Source organism: Serinus canaria, chromosome 3, assembly GCF_022539315.1.
Source record: "Serinus canaria isolate serCan28SL12 chromosome 3, serCan2020, whole genome shotgun sequence".
NCBI lineage: Eukaryota > Metazoa > Chordata > Aves > Passeriformes > Fringillidae > Serinus > Serinus canaria.
In genome coordinates this window covers 25,597,665-25,616,789 of record NC_066316.1, presented here as the reverse complement: position 1 = coordinate 25,616,789, position 19,125 = coordinate 25,597,665, and the positions used below count along the sequence as shown (strand labels likewise).

The following is a 19,125-nucleotide window of genomic DNA, read 5'->3' as shown; positions in this document are numbered from 1 at the left end:
CTGACTTCCTATTCAAAGTCTCTTTTGTCTCATTTTGAGCTCTACATATTGGGATTCTGCTTAAAGCCCTTCTTTAAATAGCATCAGAGTCAAGAGTTCTCAAAGTCAAACGTGCTGACTAGTCCTAGTCTTGTCTTCCTTCTATGCATTGTTATGAATAATTTGTATGTAGTATGTTTCTATCTTTTTCCTCTGATTTTTTTAATATGAGAGATCAGAAATGTTAATATGCCATCTGGATCTCTTGCAGAACGTTGAGTTCAGTGTTTGCAAGAAATTAGATTACCACAGGCATTTATTTGGGAAATATTTTGTGTTTATTAAATTTCTGTTTTAATTGATGATCTTTTCATTTACATATGTTTCAACAAAACCAGTTTGCATAGAAGATTGAAATATGAAAGACTAACTATTTTTTAATCTCTTTTTCTTTCCAACAGAAAACAGTTACTTGTTTTCCCATATGTGTTAGGACTTTACATTTTAAAATACAACATTTTAAAATCTGGAGTATTATGTACTCCAGATTTTATTTCTTATCTAATGTTGTGGTGCCATGGAAATAGTGTTGGTGTCTTTATTCTTGCATTGTCTCCAGTTCTCATGTTTTCATCTGGTTAACAGCTGTGCCTGCATTGTTGCTGGGGTCTGGAGGGCAGATGAGAGAACAGATATGCATTTCCACCATTATGTTCCTTAATCTGCACCAAGTCACAGAGGAATTGTTTAAAAATGAGTCAGGTCTAGCTGCAGCATCTCTGTTTTTGGAAAGCAGACATTGATAGGTGCTCTTTCAGAAATAATGCATTATTAAGAAGAAGTTGGACTTCCATGATCCTAGTGGGTCCCCTCGAGCTCAGGATTTTCTGTGATTCTATAAAGATACCTTCTTTCCTATTGATACCTCTTCAGCTTGTTAGTGCTTCAGATGTCTTCTGTAAAGCAGAAGAATGCTAATGGATGAGAAGTCAGTGTGAAAGCCTGATTTTCCTCAGGCTTGCAAGGAAATATACAAAGAAAATTGTGGGCATTTTCTCTGTGCTTTTTGTAACTTTGGGTCATTACTCTCTTGTGTACAAAAAAAGGAGGGTTTCATCAGAAATGACACAAAAAGTCAATATCATAACTGCTAGGGCTTCAGACTTATTAAACACTTATCAGTGTTGACAAATTAGCAAATTGGATTTTGTAGGCTGATGTGTGTAGAACTTTTCTTTCAAGTTGCCCATTCTTTTTCTTAATTTTGGAGCTATTGGAAGAGATTTAAGAATACAGAGAAGGAAAACTTTGAGAGAAACCCTGGTCAACTTGCCTTGAGACAGGCTAAGTAATTGTTGAGAAAAATCTGGTAGCACCTCTTGGCCACCATGTGCCATGCTGTTGCAAATCTTCCTCGTTATACCATGCTCCACAACCAGGTCAGTAACTGTATGGAATTGTGCCTTAGGGGTCAATGCTGTCATTGCCTACTCACCCCAAAGGTTACAGGGAGTTTTGAGTTTGCTCTCAGTCTTCTAATTGATTGTACCTGCTTTTTTAATTGGGCAGGCAGATGGGAATACAGTGTCCTACAGTGCTGGTGTGCATTAGGAAATGGCACAGCAGAGCTGCTTCCTGGCATGCAGTGTGGTGCTGGGAAGCTACTCTTTGCAGCAGTAAGGCCTCCTGTTGTGCTGTGTACCTGTGGGGAAGAGTTAGGCAGGGAGGCAGCTGCTGCATGATGCTTTATTGTTGTTTGTAGGAAGTTGGGACAACATCAGGTTTGCAATCTCCTTGTCATTTGAGTAGGAGATTGGGTTTATGTAGCAGTCTTCCAAACATCAGCTATTTTACATGGTGGCCTTGCCTTAAGAAATAATAGACATAGGAAGTGCAGAGTATAGCTGGAGGAATCTCTCTATCCAAATGCTGGAGGAATCTCTCTATCCAAATGCATACTTTTCATTTTCCATCTGATCCTAAAAGTCCAGAGATGGCAGGCTCAGAACTGTGCCTGTTAAAGAAATGAATAGAAATAGTATAATGTAACCACCAGAATGACATCTAATAAATATTCTGTGTGGTGGTTTTGTTTTTTTTTTTGTCATATGACATGCAAATCATGAATGCTCCAAGTCTGGAGGAACATTTAGCTCTTCCTCAAACTCCTGTTTATCTCACCTGGGAAGTTTTAAGACAATTTTAGGAGATAAGCTTGCCAGAGCTGTGTGCTACAGTGAAAAGAGACAGGCAGAAAAAGTAAAGACTGAGTTGTCCCATGGCTTGTACTAATCTTTTGGAACATCTTGGAGAGAATTTATATCTTGAATACCAGATTGTTGCCCTCAGCAGCAAGTGTGGCCCTGCACATTGTTGATTGTTGAACTAGTAAGGTTCACCTGTTATATTCTAAATTTCTGACCAAGAACTGAGTTATGGTACTGCTTCTTCTAGTCTGTGAGTTCAGTTTGTTGCAAGCTTCTAGTCAGCGTGCCTGTTGAAAGAAACTGAGAAGTATAAATAGTAAAGTTGGAAGTTATGTGACCAAAAAAAAAAAACCAAATCATATGAATTCTAGAAGTGTAAGTGTGGTGCTGGGACAGGCTGGGAGATTGATTTACATGTGTATGGATTTCTTGATTTGGTTTTGTTTACACACCTGGAGAATTGCCCTGTCTGTGGGTCAGTTCCTTGTGAATAAAGGGCACTTCTTTTTTGGACTAGAAAGCTGAAATGAAACCCTGTGGCTACATAAGCCACCTTAAAATCTACTCAGAAATAACTTTTTTAGATATCTCCATATCTCCAGTTATTGTGTGTTTCAAATTAGGTAAGTTTTAGCTGCAGGAAATAATATGTAGATGGTCTCAGATTTATTGTTTTTTAATTATTGCAATCTCATTACTTAACAGGAGGTTGAAAAACCATAAAGGTAGATATGACATTAATTTCCCTGACAACTAAATTACTTGTCAGGCTATTAAACTGTGAGAGCAATTGTATAAGTAACAGAACAAGCAGAATTTTATAAGCAACTGGATGTGATTTTATGCATATTTTTATATAAAGGTTTAAAGAAACTTTTACTGGAGAACTTCCAGGAAAAACTCCTGAAGTAAATTTTGCATAAGGGCATTAAGTATGTGCTATGCATTGTAAACAGATTAAGTGGGAAGTTAGATTTAGACCTTAAAAGTTAATGAGAATTAAAAAAAAAAAACCCAACAAAGAAGACAACCTATCCTTCGTGAAATGAGATTGTGTGGATCTGTAAACTTCCAAACAGATTTAAAAACTGTGTTGTAATAGAGTTCTAGAAAATAAACTATAAGTGGAAGTTTAGATATCACATTTATAATTTTAATGCTTTTAAAAACAGCTCACATTCCAGCATCATCTTCATTTTAAAATTGTTTCTAATAGTCAACAGCAATGATGCAGAATTCTGGAACATTAGAAATTTGTATTTATATATGTATTACCTAATCTAATGTAGATTTGTTTACCTTTGGTACAATTTTTAGAATTTGAATTTCATATCTTAAAAATATTTAAGATTTTTTTTTTCTCCTGTCATGCTTAATTGGTGGGTTTTTTTGGGGTTTTGGCAAGAGTGTAGACAAACATGAAGTAATGGGCATTTGTTTCCCCTGAAAATCAGAGTTGTCCCTTTCTTCTCTTAAAATCTGAGTATGTCCATCACAGACAAATAACCAATTTCGTGTCCTTTATATTTTTTGACTTTTTGAAAGAACACAAAACTACCCCCTTAACCTAAAAAAATAAGTATAATATTTGTTATCAATAAAGTAAGTGGATGTTTAATATAGGTCTTCTAGTTGCTTTTTGCTTGTTCTAGTGACCCTTCCAACCAGGGGGAGGATTTTTGCTTTGAACTGCAAAATATTTTGCATATCTAAATAAATTATGTGTATGTAATTTCAAATGGCTTAGTAATTTTTTCTTTCTTTTTTAGGTTAAAAATATTGGTGATTACTTTAAACATCATCTGCTGCAATCAAGGCACAGGGGTGCATTTGAATTGGCATATGCTGGCTTCGTGCAACTTACAGAAATGCTTTCCAGGTAGAGGATGAACAACTTACTGTGTTTTTAATACAAGTTTTAACCAATTTTGGCATTGACCCTGAAGTTGAGCTGTGCAGGCAGATCCTTGCTTTCATGTGGATTTTATTTAAGTTTGGTGTAGGCACGATTATGACAGTTACATGATGTCTGTGACTTGAACTACAATACTTATGGTTAGAGATGGTGCTTAGGCATTGAAAAATGATACAGGCATATAATGCTTGCTGCATTTTTCTTCATTTCTGGCATCTTAGTTTCCTGAACAGCTCTTAAAAGCTCTTGAGAAAAGTAGGAGTGTAGAGTTCTTCCATTTCACTCCCCTTTTCTGGTCCTTTATGATAATGTATGCCAGACTTTTTGCTTTAGCCAGGACATTTTCTTGGAAACTTCTATTACCTGTCATGGAGTTGGTTATTGTGACATTTGGAAGACTACCTGACAATGCATCACAGGGTGATATGCACTCTGGCTTTTTTCTTTTCCCTTGTAACTTTATCGTTTCCTAGAAGAAGTAAATGAACACAATTGTCCTGAGGTCTGGGCAAGATCATTGGAATTTCCATTACATGCTTAGCTACTGATTTCAAGTCCTGGTTATGTTTCTTTGTGGTATACAGTGTTTATATTCCATCCATGTTTTAATAAGACAAACTAAAATTTCTACTTGACTTGGTGGGTTTTTTTGTTGTTGGGGTTTTTTTAATATGAGAGACCAGTCAGAGTTTCAATTTGAAGTACCTGTATTTTCACACCAATGCTAGGTTAAGTAACCAGTGCTCCCCTTTGGCCCCACCTCAGCCAGTTTGAGGTGCAGATCTGTTTCTCCTTTACTTGATACTGGAAACAGTTTTGGTGCTTTTAGTACAGACTGGCTGGCTGATCAGTTTCACTGTGTGCCCCCTCAGAAAATCTTCCCAACAGAGCTGAGGCTTGGTCTCTGCTACAGGGTGCTGGGTGAGGCTGCTGCATGTGTGTACCAGCACAGTTACAGTAGTGGTATTTGACATGTGGTGGTGTTGATTGTGTGTGCCAGTGGGATGTTAAACTGCATGCCATGATTCTCTTGGTGATCTCTCTCTCCAAGCTACATTATTTGCTTTCAGATATTAGCAATCTGAGGGATTTCAAATTGGCTTGGGGAGTTTGAGTTCTCACACAACTTTGCTTTACACTTAGTTGTTTTCTCAAAAAGAAAAAAAGAAACTTACTGCTTATCTTCTTGCCTGTCCATATGTTTTATATACACTTAGTTTGTTTCCTTATTTTGTTTCTGCTTTGCCTATAGAGAAAATGCAAACCCTTCTCAGTACACCTATATAATCTGGAAAATTTTGTTTCCTTGTTTCCTTATTCCCCTACTTTGGGGTGTTCTTCTATACCATGGAAACTTGGTTCAGGAAGTTCTAAGGTGATGTAAGTTTTCTCTTGTCAATGTGAAGAGAAAGTCTGACCATCAGAGTAATTCAGTTTATTAAAAAAATACAACCAATAAATAGACCTTTTACTACCATGAGTCTGTTTGGGAGGAGAAAGGAGGTAATCCAAGCAGGTACAGCCCCACTGGTCTGACCTCAGTCAATATGCAGGACTCTCTTGTAGCAAAAGCAAAGTAAAAAGCAGGGAATAATGGACAACATATAAAACATGCAGTCAGTTTACAGTAGACTCACTATTTTTCTTTGATTTTCAGTTTTAAAATTTCTTTTAAAGGCTGAGGCAAATAGAGTAGAGCAATATGCCTTGATTTTGGAAAAGTTGGTGATGTGTTTGTTGCCTGTCCTGCTTTCTGCCATTGTATTTAATGGAGGACAATCCACTTAACAGCAGCCTTATGTTAGGTTGAAAAATGAAGAGCCAAGCCCAAGAGAACTCTGCTTGCCTGAAAATTATTCGAACATTAAGTGATATGTATGTATCATCCAAAACAAAAGTCCTCCAAAAGTAAGGAAGTTTCTTCTTTTGAATTAGCAGATGTCTGTTAGAATTTTTTTTGTTATCCATACTGCCTAGCATTTTTTAAGTTACTTCAAGCAGAGCAAGTGTTCCTTTGGGGAAAAAAGATTTATAAGAACTGGAGAGCAGCTCTGTGGATGTACATTCGTTTCAACGAAAGACAATATTTTCCAGGAACTACAGGTCTCAAGGCTTATATTTGTATTTAAAACAAAGGAGAAAGGAGACTGATACCAGAACAGGAAATGACTCTTTGATTTGGTACTCCTGGGATATGAGGAATATTTTGAGACTCTCCTCCAAAAGGGATGAATTAAGTCTCAGTGAATGCAGCTGCCTTGCAGGTCTGTTGATTGTCATGGAGTCTTTCCATGTCCCCTGCTGCAGCTGGGGGCTCCATTCTGCAAGTGAATCTCAGCTGGCCTGCCGCTCTCCATAGTGAGAGGCTTGTGGGCAGTCTTGAAGCATGTGTGTCAGAATCTGTATTAATTTACTGCTGTGTCCACAAATGCCAGAGGAGAAAGCTTTTGTCGAGGGTGCCTTATGGTAATGTACAGCCTTGCCTGATACCGTGTTGAACAGGATTGAACTCTAGATGTGCAGAAGCATCCCTGACACCTGAATTTGTTCTTTCTGTAAAACACAGTGAAAAATCTGTCACTAAGACTGTGCCAGGCATTTATGAATGACTCCAGCTGAACACAGTTCTTCACTTATTTCTAGCCAAGCGCCTTTTTAGACTTTTTGCTGCAGTGTCTTTAACTGACCTTGCTTTTAGCTCTACAACCCTTAAACACCAGTCCTTGGTCCTAAAAGAACCAAGAGCAGACTTTTTTTCTAGACAGAATGATGGTATTCAGACGTGTTTGAGTTAGTGGTGAAAGAAAAATATTTCCTCTGCAGAGATTTCTCACAAACCTGATGAAATTGATCTGTCTTGAAATTCGGATGTAAATTGCTGAGTCTGCTCTAATATGCAAGTTACTGTTCTCTGTTTCCCTGTTGATACTCCTTCTGGGAGTGTACTGCTCCCTATTTCATGCCTGCTTAATGTTGCCTGCAGCTGCACCTTCAGAAAAACCATACAGTTACATAACAAGCAACATTCATATCAATGAAATAAGCAGTATGTTTTTAAAAAGAGTGTTTCCTGTCAAAGGCCTGGAGAAATTAAAAAATGCTCATTTGGTCTGATAACATGGTGGTTCAGTCAAGTCAGAAATCTGTTTTAAACTTGAAAACTTGAATCTCCTGTAATCCTTATTACTGAAGCAATTTCTCTGTCCCAAATGGCATTTTGCCTGCTTTGCATTTCTTTCATTCAGTGATCTCTTTGCTGAGAGATCAGATTTCTGGAAATCTGAAATGATATTGCATAGTTATGGTGGTAGTGCTTTGCTTCACTAAAGTTGCAGAATGCAAGTGTAAGGTTTGAGAAGAGTAATGTCATACAGTGCAATGTGTTTACTTAGGAATAATTTATTTTGAACACTTTCAAATGTTTGATTGGAACTTAAATTGTGGTGAACACTGTTTTAGGGGCTGCAGTAAGTTAGGTTCATAACAGTTTTGTGGAAAGCTGTAATTTACTGCATGATGAAAATCACGCTTTTATTTTGAAAATGTTTAATCTGTCAGTATCAGTGAAAATTATCGGTACCTAGTCAGTGTCTGGTCTTCTGTAATATTTCTTTTGGAGAAAGCTAGTCCTGAGCAGCAAACTCTGCTTCTATCTCATTTTTTTGCTCTGAAGTGACTGCTGCTCTTTGCTTTTCCAGCCTGCTATGATCTGCCAGGAAGACTTGTAAAATGGAAAAATCACTAATGGACTTTCTAGTGAAACTTACCAAAATTGTAAATAATGTTTTAGCAAAAGTATAATCACAGATGTGAAGGAAAGAGTGTTGAAGGGAGAGAAAGAAAGTGGGGAAGAAACACTGCTCTTATATATTGAGATGCTTGTAGTGTTAGGCAATACATGACATAAGGAACTATGAAACACAATGTTAAGGCACTTCTCAGGTTGAAGATGTATTAATTTTTAACACTGTTCATGTTTCCCCTCCCATTTCTTTTCCTGCTTGGTATGAGAGAGATATGGGGTAATGATGCTGTCTAAAATTTTGAAGCCACCCAAGGTTCTCTCTGCTCTGCTTTGCTGATAGGGAAACCTCAAACTATTCTCAATGCAGCTATATAATCTGGAAAATTGTTTTTTGTAGAGTAGATGCTCTGAAAAGGAGGATACAAGTGGAACAACTCCTCTGAAACTTTGTAGTTTCAGAGGAGTTGTTCTTAAAAGCAGACTTATAACTTGAATAATAATGTGTTTTTAAGGTTAGATTCTGGTCTCAAAAGTACCAGGGGCTGTATTGTGTCTATAAAAAATGGGGATCACATTACTTATGTGAAAAAGAATAATACTGCAGGCCTGTTGAGAGAGAAAAAAATGGTGAAAGAAAACCCACTTTTTCCCTAGATAGGAGCTGCTTGCAGTGGTTGGAATCACTGAATTCTGGATATACACATGTAGAAAAATGCTTCTGGTCATGTGATGTTTATGCCACAAGGCACTTGCATCTAGGAAGGCCAAATTCAAGATTGACCCATTGTTAACGCACCATTTATTTCAGGTAGGAGAAAATACAGACTTAGGGAGAGGAGTTTAGCTTTAACTTAGGATTTTCAGGCTTTTGTACTCATTGATACTGAACTCAGAAAGGGTTTGGGGCATGTATGAAATTGTTTTAACTGACAGATGAACGGGGAGAAAATTGTGGATTACACTTAATGTACTGCATCTTAAGTAATTTGTGTATCAACTTACTGTGTTGCATTTTCATTATCAACAATATTTGTTTGATCTGGTAGAAATAATTACTGTTTAATTCTGGAAAATGACATTTGATCTTGAGGCCTTAATTTTTTTTATTGTAAAGCTTCGTTATTCTTAAAATTTAGGGCCACCTGCTTCTTATGACAATATTCTTCTTGCCAGACCACAAGGAGACAGAGCTGCCAAATGGAAGGGAGTAGTCATCTCCATTGCAAAGTCAATAGTCTCTAATGTTTCTAACTCTACAGCAGTAACTCTTTCACCTTCTAATAAATAAAAGTGCATTGGTGGGTGACTGAGCAAGGTAGAATTACTTGTGGCAAGATCAAAGCAGTATGGCTTTAAGGGAGTCTGAAGTTTATTTGACTTGAGTATGCTTCTCCTCTTTCTACTAATACTGAGAGGAGAAGGATCCCTCAGTTTACTTAAGAATAAAATATTCAGTGTGCTACACAGCAAATTCTAAATATTTCCTTAATGCTTTACTTTGTGCTTCTCTGCACCCCAGCAGATGTAGGTATTTCTCATGGGGTGTTCATGTTAATACTAAGATAACATACTGAAGAGAGATGAGCACTGTTCTCTGAGTGGTTGAATGGAGACATTTAAATTCTGCTTAGCTAGGGAGGTAAGACCAGGTGTCTCCATGATCAGAAGGAGCAGATTTTGCAGAATGTGTTGATGTGGATGAAGAGAACTGCAAAGTAGTGTCTTAATTGCTGAGACTCATGGAGGAGATTTGTAAGAAATTTTGTGTGGTCTTGATCCTAGAGTCATATACTCATTGTGTACCCAAAAGTGAGCCAAGGATTGCATCCTGAAAGTAAGCAAGGGCAAACACTTATGAGCAGAAGAAAGGGAATAGTTAAGGAAAAGAGAACTCACTGTGAGTTTCCAGGTTAATCTGATTACTTCTGTCATTGGCTTGGGGTAAGAAGTGCCTTTCTTTAATGCCATGGTAGGAGGTGAGGTATTGCTTGTGAAGTCCAGTTCCTCTTGAGCTCTGGACTGGTGCTTTGCATTCTGACTGCCCTTTTGAAGAGGTGCTGCCCTTAAAAAATGGGGAGAATGCCTGGCAGCAGTGTAGGAAATGTGGTGGGAATCCTGCAGGAATTACTGAAGAGTAAGAAGTGTCCTGTGTCTTCTACTGACCTGTCTGGCACTTCCTGTGACCTCAGTTTTTTTTTGTAAAAGAAGGAAAAAGAGTGTTTCACTACAGATTAAATCCTCATTTATTGTTCATGATCAGGTTTTTTAGACAATATAAGTTCTTGTTTTAATAAGAGGAAGATGAAGAAGGGAATATATGTAGACCTTCCATTAGATTTTGGTTTTCACACTGGTACATGCTGTCTTTTACCTCTGCTTTTAAATTCTTTATTTCAGTCACCCAGGTAGAAAACTTGATTGCAGTCTTACTGTAGGTTTCACTACACCATCATGAATTTAATTATAGTATATATTTTTAGCTAAGGCAAGTCCTGCATGGTTGAGATAGTTGCAGCTGTATTGCCCACAGTGATTAATTATTTCTTCTACTCTGAATCACCTGTCAAACCAGTGTGACAGGTTTTAATAACAATGTCCTGTTAATAGAAATTTTTGTAACAATGAATGAGCCTTTTGGAAAATTGACATAAGATTAATGGGGTGGCGTTGCACACTGAATGTGGTACATTTTATTGAACTGAACAGCACCAGTAATTGAAGTTGACTTGAGTTTTTCCTTGTCCTTGGAACTTGTTTGCTTTCAGGCAATGCTGAATTTTATAACTGCAGAGGACGAGTATTTGATGATAGGGGAGCAATTGAGGTGCTTTTTGAAAAGTTTGACTGATTTAGGATTGAAAAGTGCACAATGTCTTGTTTTTAATTCCTTCCATTGCTCTGAGCTTTGCAGGGTTATTTACATAATGTGTACTTACTTTGAGGGGCTTCAGTTTCAGTTTGTATGTTTATAAACACCAATAATAGTTAGTATAAAGGTGCACACATCAGCTACTGTGTGGCAGCAAAGATATGAATTTGTGAAGTGTCAGTTCCTACACAGTGGCTGATGTGCATATGTCCTTGCCTTTTTTCTCCAGAACATGGTAATAATTTTTGGCAGAAGAGACTTGTTGCAACAAAGCACAAAATCTTGTTTTCTGTTCAGTTAAATATATTTTGCTAGTGGCACTTAATAAGTAGGGTTAATATTATTTGTACCAACCCTGGAAAAAATGTACCCTTTTGTTTAAATGTAAACTGATTGCATAATAAAAATCTGTATATGTGCTTGGAGTTGTTAACGTACAGTAAGAAATACTTATTCGGGTAGCTCAATGCTTTCTTTGACTTTGTCCTTGTTTTATTCACTTGTTTCATGTTTCTTATGTACCTGTTTGATGCAGATGTAACAGTGAGAATCTGCACAAGATGCCAGAGCACTGGCTAAGCTGTGTGTTAAAAGAAATCAAATCTTGTGATCCTTCTTCCACCCTGTGTGCAACCCGACGGAGTGCAGGAATTCCCTTCTATATACAGGTACCAACTAATGTCACTGCTTCTGATTTAAATATATTCTTCAGAAAGGGCATTAAAAAAAGGGAAATTACCTATTTATTTTTCCCACTTCAGCCCCTTTTGATCAAACAATTGTTTGGTTTTGTAATAGAGATTTTTATTGCCTTTGTGCAACCAAGAAGCTGTTTGTAATTGAGCCAGGTTTGGCACCTCAGTTCAATTGACTGTTGAGATTTTTGGCTTGTGGTAGGTTTCGGTGGCATTTCTAAAGACTGTGTTTAGGCTTTCTGTTACAACTGTAATAATTCTGGCAAATTCACAGATTAATCACAGGTTAAGTAAGGCTTTGTTAACTATGTGCTGCTTCAGTGTGAAATAGTAGAATATGAACAGACCTTCACAGAATTGTAAAATGGTGGCCTATGAAAGACTGGAAAGAACTTGGGAAGGCCACTCATCAGCAATAAAGCACAAGCAATAGTGTCACACTGACTGGTGTTGACTGTCAGTCTCAAGTGCAATGAAGGAGTACATTACTGAAGACTTCTGTCTGAGAATGTGGGGCCATGCTCCTGCATTCTTCCCACTCCCTGTGTTACCTTCAGCTCCATTAATCCCAGCCTCTCTGACTTCTGCCAAGTTCAGAACTGATGGCAGGATGGCACTGTTTTGTCTCTGCTTGAAGTGTCACCTCTTGCTGAGTGCCCCACATTAGTATGCAGCACCTTATCTACATCCTTGAGGGGTCAGTCACTGCAGAGTTGGTTTTGCAGATTATACCTCACCTATTTTCATTCCTTTGTTCCTTAAAGCAGCCATATTTGCTTTCCCCTAAATTAACCTCCATGATCTTGATTTTCAACCGGTTTTCTAAGACAGGAGTCCAAGAGTAACAGTATGGTTTGCAACTTTCTCCACTCTCTGAAGTACAGTTTCAAGCACGTTCCAAGGATCTGAGGGACTGCTGGGAGCAAGCTCTCCCTGCCAGAATAATTCATCTTGCTTGTTTTCCAACTTTTGCCCTGAGAAAGTTGAGGCAGCCAGCTTCTGTCTGACCTCTAATGTCAGTCACAGCCTGCTCCTGGCTTTGCTAGATGTGTGTGCAAGGCAGCAGAGATCAGAAGTAGGGCACTGGTTTTAGAGACATTTTTCCTGTTCAGTTTCAGCACTTAAATATCTTTCTCACTTCTAAGAGTAAGTTGTCTGCAGAAGAAATTTGATGATTTCATGTTTTCTGGTTTCCCCATTCACACCACACAGTTTGAATCTAATGGACATTATCTAGTTTTAATCTTGACAATGTGGGAAAAAAGCAGCATGTTTGAATCAGTCTTTTATGTAAAAATTTAGGTTACTGTAAGGACTAGGTGGACCCAGTGATATCCCACTGCATGTGTAGTCTGCAGTTGGCCTACTGTCTCCATAGGACAAAGCTTGCTTTATGGATAAATAGGTCAGAAGATTCTTTTTTGACAGCTCTGGAAGAGTACAGAGTTTAGTTAATTAACAGGAAAGTTTGAAATTAACATTAGTCTGAAATAAACTATTTTCATATTGTAATTTTATAGTAAAGAGAGGTGGTAATATTCTTTGGAACTAGTTTTGAATGTGTCCATAGATTCAATAAAATGAGTTGAACCTTCAGTGCCATGTACCATTTAGATAATAAAAATATGAGCTGTAATGTGTATCCTAACAGTAGTAAACGAAGGTTATTTTATTACTGCAGTGTGGTCTCTTTGCTATTTACATCCTGTGCTGCTGTGTTCTTGTGAACCTAAAATACATCTGTTTTAATGAGAATATGTAAATTTCAAGGTTATAACCATTCCATGACCTCTTTAAAATAGGAATGTTATTATTGCAAAGGTGCAGCTCCATTTAGTGGGTGGGAAAATATGATTTTCAGCTTTAACATTATGAAATTTTAGTCTTCAGGTCATTCTCATCCCTTTTATACTTCATGAACACCTTTTTTTTTTTTTTTTTCCCACTTGCCCTCTCTGTTTCTCCTATCATTAAAGACACTGATAAACTGACAGAAACTACTCCTGGGTTTCTGCCTAAACTCTGAATTTCATTTGGTACTTACTGATGCTGAACAGACTCTAGGCCCCAAAGCACAAATAGATGATAATCTTTTATTGGTAACAAATGATTTATGATTATCCATTTGTCCTAGCTTGGAAAAATTCAACAAGAGCTACTAGATAAAAGAGAGAGACTGTTCTAAATTCAGTCCTGAAGTTTAGAGAACTAATGTAGAGTATTTTCATCTCAGCTGGATGCCCTATCCACTGAAATACTGTTTGGAGAGGGATGCATCTCTTCCCTTATTTCAAAAAAAAATGTGCTGTTTGTTTTATCCTGTGTTGCAAATCACAATTTATTATTTGGCCAGCCCTTGTCATCTCATACAGGTGTTACTAACCTTAAAAGAAATCCATGCTAGGAAATATAAGTGTGTGTAGTACAACAGATACTTTTGCTGTCCAAAATGCTATGATTTGTATACTGACAAGCTTTGAACAAAGCTGAGTTGAAACTGAAACTTCATTTTTTTGCAGATTTTTCTTAGTCATTCTGTATGGTCAGAAGCTAGGCTGTGATATGGTAAATACAGGAATGAGAGAAGAACTGGTAGTACAGAAAAATGGCTAGAAGCACCTGATTTTCAAATTTTATTTTTTCTCCTTACTATAGGCTTTGCTGGCATCAGAACCAAAGAAGGGCAAAGCAGATTTGCTGAAAATGGCAATGAAAGAATTGATATCTCTGGCTGCACCTTTGAATGAATCTTTAAGTGTGATTCCACAGGTAAAATTCAGCCTCTCATCAAAGGGCAAATGTCAAAAGTGTGTTTTAACCATTTCAAGCAGTTAAGGAGAGTGTGTGTTTTTAATGAGGATATTCTGTACTTACTATCTATAGCTAGATTTTAAAAGCTTTGCATGTGTACGGCTTACAAAGTTACTGTAAAACATACTAAAAAATGGATTGGGTACAATTCCATAGGTTTTTTTCTAGTACAGCAGTTGAAGTGAAGTATGAGCAATTTACTGCCTAGAGTATATTTTTAAACAGATAGATAAGTAACTTCCCTTTTACAAGTTTGTAAATGAACAAGCAAGCTTTTCTTACAAGTAAATAAATGAGTTATTTACTTTTGCATGAATCATAGTAAAACACTACATGAAATTAGTCTAACTGAATTTAGTCATACTTAGTAACTTCTAAAACTTAAGTACTTACATTTGGAATACTAAAAAACCTCATTTTAAAGGCAAGACCTTTATCTTCAAAATGTTATCATTTACTTTCTCTCTGTTTGTAAGTGCAAGCCATAATTTGTTCCCCATACACAGAAGGATGTCCTAATGAGTCTACCAGATTTTCTGCTGGTATAAATTTATGTAGCCTTGTCAAAGTCTGTGAAGCTACGTGTATTACCTTCCCTTGCAGAGGGTAGAGAAATGTCAGAAAATGCTCCACATGGTAGAACAAGCCTGGTTGTCAGTTTTAGCTTAATATTGCCCCCCTGTGAGCTGTAGTTTATTTTTTCTCACAGTATCCACAGCGTATGAAGAATGTTGGAAAAGATGATTCTGAACTTCAAAAGTTATTTTTACAGCCATGATAAGCTAAGGATAAAAGAATGTTGGCCTTCACTTGCAATGCCTGGACTATGGTTGTTAGAAGAATATATTTTTAAACTGTAACTGCTGTTAACAGTGTTTACTGCAGCACTATTTTAATGCATTTTTAGCAGCAGTATTTCTTGTATTTAATGTGGAAATAAAGTGCTGTAGATGTGTATATAGATTGTTTTTGCTTTGCATCTTCACTGTTTTTACATAAATGAAATTTATGTGAAAATTTACTTCTTCACTGTAATTACATAAATGAAATTTAAGATATTTACTAATGAATTTATATTTTTCATACATTTCTTCTCCCACTACAGGTTCATGCTTTAAATATCCTCCGGGCACTGTATAGGGATACACGCTTAGGTGAAAACATAATGCCTTATGTTGCAGATGGAATAAAAGCATCAATTCTAGGGTTTATGTCACCTGTCTGGGCAGTAAGTCAATTCTTAATTTTGCTTCTCTAGTTTATCAGGATGTAGAGTGGTCCTGTTCAGTGAAGGTTTGGTCATGTTTATAAATGGCAGTAACAGAATTTCTGAATGTAATATTTGAAGGTAGAGTGAAAAATAATGTAGACCTGCAAAAAAGTCATAATTTTGGTCTTGTTTATTTGATTTTGTTTAATTTTTCTTAATGTGAAGTGCTGATATCCACAAAAAGTAGGGATAAAGATTACCTTAAAGTCTCTCTGGCTGTTAAATATTGAGACAGTGCATTTAGCTAGTAAGAAGTGCATTTGCATTCCTTCTGACTGTTACTTTGCTCTTGAATTAAAGATCCCATATGGCATGTTCAGGTAGAACACTTAATGACCTGCTCTGCATACGGGTGAATGAACCACTAAAAATTTGGATGTATTCCTTACAATAGACATCTCCAAAGAACCTCACCTTTCCAGTAGTACCATCTTCACTGGAAGGATGCTCTGAATTCATAGTTTCTATGTGCTGACCTGTAGCATGCTTTTCACTCAGCTGTTACTCTTTTTGACTTTACATTAATGGCTGTATTTAAAGAAAAATTGCACATTTCAAAGGGATTTTTCAAGCTTAGTTCTTATTTTTTCCTCTAGGTACGAAATTCATCTACACTTCTTTTTAGTGCTCTGATTACAAGAATTTTTGGAGTTAAAAGAGGGAAAGATGAAAATTCCAAAAAAAATAGGTAAGCTTCATTTCGTATCAGTTAGAAATTTGCAAAACATGACCTTAGCCAACAGCAGTTTGAAAGCGTTGCTTGCTTTATGGATATACTTGAATCCCAGTGTTACAAGAACATCTAGCTGTGCTTAAACTGTGCTGCCAAGAGGTAAGTGGTAGGGCCAGAAATATCTGTTAAACATGGAGTTAATTTGTACTCTGGTGCAGTTTCACAGGAGTGGAATGTTGCTGGGAGGTTTTGCTACCAGTGGCCCTTGCAAAAGCCAGGGGCTCTCATGGTCACAAAACAGACCTATTGCTCTTGAGAGCAAAGAGAATGGGGGTCAAAGAGAAGAGGTACAGTGGTTACACGTGTTCACTTCCTTCTAGGGCAGGCCTGGAGTTAATTTCACCCCTACTTACTTGATTTTCCCCTTTAGTCTTCCTGCTGTAGAACACTGTCGTATCTCTTTCCTCCAAGCTCTAAAAATTGCAGCTTGCAGAGCCATTTCTCTTCTAAGGGATACTGGCCTTGGGATTCTGTAGTCCTGCTTCAAATCCCTTACGATTTCACTTTATGTAAAAGCAGTTCTCCTCTGACTCTTAAAACTCCCCAGTCCTGAGCATTCCAGTTTCTTTGCACCCTCCAGTTACTGCACAAGGACTCCTATGTTTTCTTTGGCCTCTTCCTTTAGCTTTTTCAGCAAACGAAGCATATCCATGGCCTGTGCTCTGTAACTGAGGTTTCTGCTCTAGCAGGGATGTGAAAATAACCCTGGATGTAGAATAAACTCATTACAAAGTATTCCTGGGTAAGCCCATGGGGCCATAGAGTGGTCACGGTATGGATATTATGGTAACCATTTCAGAAATTCCTAATGGATTTTCACATCACAGGCAAGGCATGCAGTTTCTGAAAGAAGGCAATTGTTACAATTTACCTTCAGAAATTCCACCCTTTTATAGTGCTTCCTTACTGTTAATCTGTATAATGAATAAATTTTTCATGCATATTTTGAAAAACTAGATGTCCTGGGATGATACTGGTCTGTCATCTTTTAGATGCTGTATAGATGCCATTTTAGCTGTATGAAATAGTTGATTTCAGGTTTCTCTTGAAAAACTTCATCACTGTGCTTGTATGAACATGAGGAAGAAATAACAGGTGGGAAACGGGAGGGAGATTTCCCTTAGAAAATAACTCTTTCCCCAAAACAATTTGAAATGTTAGTTGCTCTGCTCATGAAATTATTTTTGTTTTGTCACATACTCAAGTCACTTCTAAATCCACTCCTGTAACCCTCCTGAAGCTCCAGCAGAGCAATAAAAAGTGCTTTTCACTTCTTGCCTTCCTACTTTGGTTTTATTACAGCATTTAAAGTTGCTTTTTTCCTTTAATTTTTGTATCGAACCCTTACTGAAATAGACACCCTGCTTTTTTAAACTTTGTATTTTTGGGGAAACTAACTTCTGTTTTTGGCACTAACTTCTGTCAAGTGGGGAGGCAAAGTCACTTCTCAAATGCATGCAGTGTGATGATCTGTGGAATCTGAGATATCTGTTTGTGAAGCTGCAGAAAGTAATGCATTTGGGCTTCTATTGGATATGGGAGATACCAGAACGAAGGAAAGGAATCTTTTATGTAGCTGAATTAAATTTAATGACAATGTTAATTTTTATGTAACTGGTCCTGTTGATTTGCTTCTTTGAAACCTTTGTTTACAGTAATTTCTTTGTATTCATTTTAACCAAAGATGTTAAAGCTGGGCTGGCTTTCTTTTCTTCATCAGTTCATTTAGTGGTTGTACATTAAACATTGCATGAAATCACTTCTGCTGTTTTCCATGTGTGCTTGTCAAAACTGCACAGGGATTAGGAAGACACTTCTTAAGACAGGTCTGTGAGATACAGGAGGTGTGAAAGCAGGCAGAGATTTCATTTGTAGCTCCTGTCTCTGCAGGGGAGCCCCACAGGCGGGTATAAGGTGGGCTGTGTTTGGGAAGAGAGAGGTCTGTGTTTGTGTGGTTTGGCACCACGAGGTGTCACCATTACTGCACAGCTCCCTGTAGCCTCATCCCTGGGTGCAGCTGCACTTGGGTGCTTCTCTTCACGAGCTTTAAATCCAGGAGTGTTTTGCTCAAGCAAAATTCATGCATTAAAACCAAGTAATTTTTTTCCCACTTCCAAAGCACTGGCATTTTCACAACTTGAATCTGTAGGAGCTTTTGTGAAAGTCACCTGGCTTTAGACTGCTTGTTCTGTTGCCTTGAGGATGTTCTGTTTACATTGAGGGACAGTCTGTCCAAAGACCAGCTCTCCCATTAGAACCCTGCCTAGGTTTCCTAATCTAGGTTTCAGATTAGGAGGTTAAAGCATATCAGGGAGTTAGGTTATTACTGGGCTATTCTGGGCATCTCTCTGAAAAAGCATGGCCTTTCTGACTGGTTTCTCAATTAGAGTTCCTATAATACTGATAGAATTGGGGTGGTTTGTGTAGGCTTTCAGAAGGAAGCTTTACTGGAACATGAAGTATTGATGCATCTTTTTAATTTTAGTATGGATGAAAAAGGTGATGAGTTGGAAAATTAATATGTAAGAAAATAACAGCTGTGGCAGTCTTGCAAATAGAAGAGAGAGGAGTTTTGTGAAGGTTCTTTAGAGTGGTCCATGAAATTACCCATGTGGAGCTTTTTCCTCTAGGTAAAATAAAGTTAGAACTCTCTCAGAAAGATAAAAGCCAGAGAAAAGACCGTATCAAAACTTCTAATGCTGCTGCAAGGGTGTGTGATAATGTCTGTATGTGTATTTGGCTAAATAATGTTCTGAATTTGAGAGAGTCTACATCTGTAAAATGGCCCAGTTAGCACTTACTTTTATATACTTGATTTGGCAATACAATTTTTTAAAATGCTATGATAATTTAAAATCTAGGAGACTTGGAGTTAAATTCTAGCCACATAAATTCAAAGTA

General features: G+C 37.4%; 1 protein-coding gene across 9 annotated transcripts in view; it reads left to right on the top strand.

Moving 5' to 3' along the window:
- THADA (THADA armadillo repeat containing) overlaps window positions 1–19,125 on the top strand; it is a 151,684-nt gene that overhangs the window by 19,239 nt on the left and 113,320 nt on the right. For all 9 annotated transcript variants that reach the window (XR_007777370.1, XM_050973073.1, XM_030235493.2 and 6 more), the window contains exons 22-26: window positions 3,956–4,065; window positions 11,251–11,383; window positions 14,066–14,179; window positions 15,327–15,449; window positions 16,088–16,179. Coding sequence is in view for 8 of the 9 variants with exons in the window: in XM_050973073.1 (XP_050829030.1) it covers window positions 3,956–4,065; window positions 11,251–11,383; window positions 14,066–14,179; window positions 15,327–15,449; window positions 16,088–16,179 (572 nt within the window). In the remaining variant the exon portion in view is untranslated. The remainder of the gene's footprint in view (window positions 1–3,955; window positions 4,066–11,250; window positions 11,384–14,065; window positions 14,180–15,326; window positions 15,450–16,087; window positions 16,180–19,125) is intronic.